General features: G+C 49.6%; 1 protein-coding gene across 1 annotated transcript; it reads left to right on the forward strand.

Annotated features, from left to right (window-relative positions):
* Positions 1-1,035: 1,035 nt before the first annotated feature.
* SLC25A5 (solute carrier family 25 member 5) lies at positions 1,036-3,951 on the forward strand. The gene is made up of 4 exons (XM_036840726.1): positions 1,036-1,239; positions 2,282-2,768; positions 3,000-3,140; positions 3,533-3,951. The coding sequence occupies exons 1-4, from the start codon at positions 1,129-1,131 to the stop codon at positions 3,688-3,690; spliced, it is 897 nt and encodes a 298-aa protein (XP_036696621.1). The 5' UTR covers positions 1,036-1,128; the 3' UTR covers positions 3,691-3,951.
* The last annotated feature ends 1,782 nt before the right edge of the window (positions 3,952-5,733 follow it).

Genomic DNA, 5,733 nt, shown 5'->3' on the forward strand with positions numbered 1-5,733 from the left:
GTGCAGAGATTAAGGGACTCAGTAAGCACTTGTCCCTTGACACAATGGGTGTCAATCTAGTTCTACTGATTCCTCTAAACCTTTCTGGAGTTCAGGAATCTACTCAATTCAAGAGCACTTTACCTGGGGTCCAGGACCCCAAATACCAATCTAATTCACACAACCTCTTAACCTTAACGGTATAACCTCTATCTTTGGCTTCTGGCTAAAATAATTTCCCCACCCCCTACCGAGTTCTTTGGATTCTCCTCTGCCAATTCCCGGCAAGATCTCTGTTAAACTGCATTTGCAAACCGGGGTCTGGGGCACGCTGACAGTGTCCCAGCTCTGCTGTTCCCCAGTTTCCTCTATAGCTTCACCCGTCAAGCTCCAGGGCAGTGCTAGGTCTAGGGTGAGAACAGTGAGGCACTTGCCTTGGCACCAAATGTAAGCGGGAGCTAAACAGCTCAGTAATCAAGACGAATGATTATTTTAATGCACTATTTTTAAATATCAAAAGGAATACAAAAATCCATGATGAACAACGTTTCGAAATTTATAATAAAGACAGGCTCCCATCTTGCACTTGTAGGGTCCTGCCTCACTTGCCTCACCCTCATTCCAGCCCTGGGGCTCCAAGTAAACTTTATTTACAAAAACAGGCGACCGGCCAGAGCGCCATACTTTGCCTACACGAATCTTTTTTTAAAATATTGCATTAAATATTATTTGTCTTGACTACCAAGTTTGGGAGGGGGATGTTTGTCTGTTCTTTGGAGTCCCCTTAAATATCGCGCCTCACCCTTGTCCGGGCGCGTCGTGGCCTCTCGCTCCCTCCGCGCCCCCAGGCCTCCCCCAGGGTCCCGCGTCCGGGCCGGGTACTCTCTGGGGCCGCCCCTTCCTCGGGCCGGGTCAGGCGCTGCGGGCGAGCCGGGGCGACGCCGAGGGCGGCCGGTGCCCGACTCCACGGCTCCTCCCTCCGCGCGCTGAGCCATTCAGCGGCCCCGGCGCCCGCCCCCGACGCCGGCCGCCCGGGCGCCGGCCTCCCCTATATAAATCGGCCATTTGCTTCGCTCCGCCCCAGAGCCCCGGAGTCCAAGCCGGTTCCTCGCTGTTCCCGCAGTCGCCCGCCTCCTCTTTCCTTCCAACATGACAGATGCCGCCGTGTCCTTCGCCAAGGACTTCCTGGCAGGTGGAGTGGCCGCGGCCATCTCCAAGACCGCCGTAGCGCCCATCGAGCGGGTCAAGCTGCTGCTGCAGGTACGTCCCGGAATCCGAGAGCCCGATCAGGAAGTGGGGGGAGGGGGTCGCGCGGGAAGCGGTGCCCCAGGGCCTGGGGAGAACGAACCCTCCGGACCAGTCCAGGGAAGTGGCAGCGTGGGAGCAGGGGTGGCCGCAGGGTCGGACCAAAAGGCAGACTTGAGGGAGATGCTTTAGTGACCTGAAGTTCAGGATCTAGGAAAGGGTCAGGGGCGGAGGGTCGGGGGAGGAAGCCCAGGGCCTGGGCATCCCGGAGGCAGCGAATTCGGATGGGACAGCCCGGGGGTGACTGGCTCCCAGGCCTGGAGGTCAAGGGCTAAGCCTGCAAGCCGGCACTGAAAAGAGGGACACCTGCCCTTACCGAAGACCTCAAGGTCGCGGCAAGGAGATAGCAGCCCCGTGGAGGCCGTGCGGCCGGTGGAGCTGCCTCGCAGCCGGCCGCCGCGCTCCGACCTAGCCGGGCCGGAAGCCGGCGCCGGGAAGCGCGTGTCCCTTCTGCGTCCTCCCCCGCGCAGCCGCCGGCGCGTCCCCGCGGCTTGGCGTCCTGCGCGGCGCGCTCTCCCGCTCCGGCTCTAGAGGGCGCGCCTGCACGGGCGTAGGGGTGGTGGCCCACGGGTCACCTCCAGGAGAGGAGGGGGGCCAGAGCGGGAGGGAAGCCGCTCCGGGGACCCTGAGGCGTAGGCCACGGTCACCAAGGTGACTGCGCCCGACGTGGGCCTCGCCCTGATGCTTCTGAACCTGGGTCTGAGGTAATGACTTTCCTCCCAGGCCTAAAGGTCACGGGTCCGCTTGAGGGTGCCTCCTCCCCACCCAAAGGGTTGGAGGCTTAATGCTTCTAAGGGTGCAGATCACCTCTTCCACCTGTGACAGCGTCAGAGGTTTGCGGGGGGGGGGGGTCCAGCCTGTGTGACATAGAAGACTAGATCTGGGGAAAGCGGGAGCCAGCTAACCTTAAGTGTGTCCATTGAGATGATATATTCTCTTCCCTTTTCCCTCCTCCGTGGTTATAACTCTCCCTGTTGGCCTCCTCCTTGTCTGTCAGGTGCAGCATGCCAGCAAGCAAATCACTGCAGATAAGCAATACAAGGGCATCATAGACTGCGTGGTTCGTATCCCCAAGGAGCAGGGAGTCCTGTCCTTCTGGCGTGGTAACCTGGCCAATGTCATCAGATACTTCCCCACCCAGGCTCTCAACTTTGCCTTCAAAGATAAATACAAGCAGATCTTCCTGGGTGGTGTGGACAAGAGGACCCAGTTTTGGCGCTACTTCGCAGGGAATCTGGCATCAGGTGGTGCCGCTGGGGCCACATCGTTGTGTTTTGTGTACCCTCTTGACTTTGCCCGTACTCGTCTAGCAGCCGATGTGGGCAAAGCTGGAGCTGAAAGGGAATTCAGAGGCCTTGGTGACTGCCTGGTTAAGATCTACAAATCTGACGGGATTAAGGGCCTGTACCAAGGCTTTAACGTGTCTGTGCAGGGTATTATCATCTACCGAGCTGCCTACTTCGGTATCTATGACACTGCGAAGGGTAAGTTTGCTGTGTGCTTCAAAACTGTGTTCTCATGAGATCATTTATAAGATCGTCGTGCCATCCTAATTTTCCAGGAGCCAGAGATTTCTTTGTAATTGCTGAAGGAAGCCAAGGTCACCCAGTACAGCCCTTTGTGTACAGATGAGATGTTGGGGATGAGGGGACGTGGCAGACAATGAGTCAGGAGGACTCCGCTTTCTGGTAAAAGTGTCTCTTTCCTATCCTCAGGAATGCTTCCAGATCCCAAGAATACGCATATCTTCATCAGCTGGATGATCGCACAGTCCGTCACAGCGGTGGCTGGGTTGACTTCCTATCCGTTTGACACAGTGCGTCGCCGCATGATGATGCAGTCAGGGCGCAAAGGAAGTAAGTTCCGCTTGAGCAGAAGACGAAGATGTGGGCATGGAGCATGGGCACAAACTAGCCATGCCTGTCTTTGAAAATGGCAATCTGTTGAGATCGCAGATGGGGTTGGTTGGTCTGTCTACTGCACGGTTGCCTTTGAGTGGGCCCTTTGGGTGCTTATGCCCAAGAGGCTTCCATGGTATTAAAGGTTAAGACCAGCGGGTAATCTACGTATCTCTGTTGTTCTCTAGTCACCAGATTAAGATTTCAGTATTGCCCACACTAATGTGTCAGTGTTGGATTTTTAAAAACTGACATTAGCTCTTAGAGGTGGGGCTCTGGTTTAGTCTAGTTAAACCTAAGGATTTTTCATCAGCCTCAGGTCACCAGCTCCTTGTCTTTGTCCTTTGCAGCGGATATCATGTACACAGGCACACTTGACTGCTGGAGGAAGATTGCTCGTGACGAAGGAGGCAAAGCCTTTTTCAAGGGCGCGTGGTCCAATGTCCTCAGAGGCATGGGTGGTGCTTTTGTGCTTGTCTTGTATGATGAAATCAAGAAGTTCACATAAGTTATTTCCTAGTTTTTCTTCTTCTGTGAACAGGCATGTTGTATTATATAACATATCTTGAGCATTCCTGACAGACTGTTGGCTGTCTATTTATCAATGGCAACTATTTACTGGTTGAAAATGGGAAGCAATAATATTCACCTGACCAGTTTTCTCTTAAAGCCATTTCCATGACGATGATGGGACCCAATTATGTTTTTTATTTTAGTCACTCCTGATAAAATAACAAATTTGAAGAAATAAAAAATACCTGAAATATAATTTTGTTTGTGGTTTATTTTCATATAAAAGTACATTTTATAATTTAGTAAGTGCTACGTTTGAGTAAAATGCTACATGTTTAATAAATGCTACAGTATCTCCTGAGATGAAGAGCTTTCTTCTAAAACCAACCTTCAGCCATCCACTTAGCAAAGAATAGCTCAGTCGTGTGACCCATCAACATTCCCAATACATTAGCAAAGTGAAATTCAGACCCAAAGCATCCAAAAAACCATTGGTCCATTGCCTGCGGACAGTCATAGCTGATGAGCTTTCTCTAAAAAGTACTATGTACCCACCTTTCCTATCTTGTGGTTATTAATCAAGAAATATAAGCTGAATTGTTCACTTTAGAATGGTGGTTCTATGAATTTCACCTCATTTCAACAGAAGTATTGTAAAATATAAGGTGGTAACAGCTAGCAACTTTTGTCCAGTTGCTTTCCCTCATCTATCTTCACCTGTCTCAAGTCATTTTAATTTAATCCTGTTCAAAGCAGAGGATTAGAGCTGGCATAGTTACGCGGTGCTGAGATGGCAGTGCTGTTAAAGATTACGGAGAGAGCTGCCACGACCTCAAAACTCATTTTACAAAGAGGAAATGGAGCATCTGCATCTTGCCTAACATGCAAATAAGCCTAGTCAATGGAGGACATTTGTTTTTTTTGGATAAACCCTTACTTGGGATCCATGTGTGTTTGCAATTTCTGTAGCTCTTGATAAGGCCTCAGAAATCCAGTGGATCTTACCTGTAACATGAGATTTGTATGAAGAATAAAGCACCATGGCTGTCAAGCCACAACATTTCAAAGTAGAAAGTGATAGGATAGGTGGTCCACGTGCACAGGTAAAACATTCCTGAGGAACATCTCACACACTGGCATGTTTAAGTGCCACTCACAGACAGGGTCTGCATCACAGGCACTGGTGCCCAGGGGATCGTAGAGTTTGTTATGTGCCCCCTGGCCAAGCACCTTAATTGTAGTATAGCTTAGTTGTTGAGAACTCTTCACAATGTATACATATCGAATCATCAAGTTGTATACCTTAAATATATACAGTGGTTACATGTAAAAGGTGTGGTATTAAAGTTGTTAAAAAATCCAGGCATCAGGCCTGGATTCTGCCACCTACTCTGCTGTTGGGTAAGTTATTTAATTTCTCTAAGGCCCAGTTTTCCTCATCTATAAAATGAGAATAATAATAATGCCTGCCTCCGAGGATTGTTTTTCAAGGATTAAAGAATTTATGCAAAGCACCTACCATAGAACATACATAATAAACACTCTATAAATGGTAACTGTGATAATCATTAAAAGACAGTTAAGATTTCAGGGACTCCAGAATCGGAAGTACCTAGATTTGAATCCTGGCTCTGCTGCTGATTTAGCTGTATGGCCTTGGGCGAGTCACTTATCCTGGGTCTCAGTTTCCTCACCTGTAAAGTGGGGATTTAATAGTGCTAGCCATATTTCCTAGGGGTGTTGGGAGTGAGGGTTAAGTAACATAAAGCATGTAGAGCAATCAATATGGCGCCCGGCATCTAGTAAGCACTCTGATGTGAGTTTTTCATAATCAGACATCCATTTTGTTGAATGAAGATCTGCCCAAGCAGAGAACTACTTAAAAATGAATTCAAATCCACTTTTCTTTCTCTGCAACAGCCTACACATACTATTTTTTGCAGAATTTATATAAAATAAACTTCAGCTTAGGTCTTTTTCAGAGAATTTGTTCCTGAAAGGGGATAAGAGGCTCTCCACTTAGGGCTGCAAACCACAA

Source organism: Balaenoptera musculus, chromosome X (genome assembly GCF_009873245.2).
Source record: "Balaenoptera musculus isolate JJ_BM4_2016_0621 chromosome X, mBalMus1.pri.v3, whole genome shotgun sequence".
NCBI lineage: Eukaryota > Metazoa > Chordata > Mammalia > Artiodactyla > Balaenopteridae > Balaenoptera > Balaenoptera musculus.

Bases quoted from the DNA above. Each gene is read 5' to 3' on its own strand.
- SLC25A5 (XM_036840726.1), top strand. From the start codon at position 1,129: ATGACAGATGCCGCCGTGTCCTTCGCCAAGGACTTCCTGGCAGGTGGA. The intron at 1,240-2,281 runs GTACGTCCCGGA...CTTGTCTGTCAG, and splicing joins GGGTCAAGCTGCTGCTGCAG to GTGCAGCATGCCAGCAAGCA. The intron at 3,141-3,532 runs GTAAGTTCCGCT...TGTCCTTTGCAG, and splicing joins GCAGTCAGGGCGCAAAGGAA to CGGATATCATGTACACAGGC.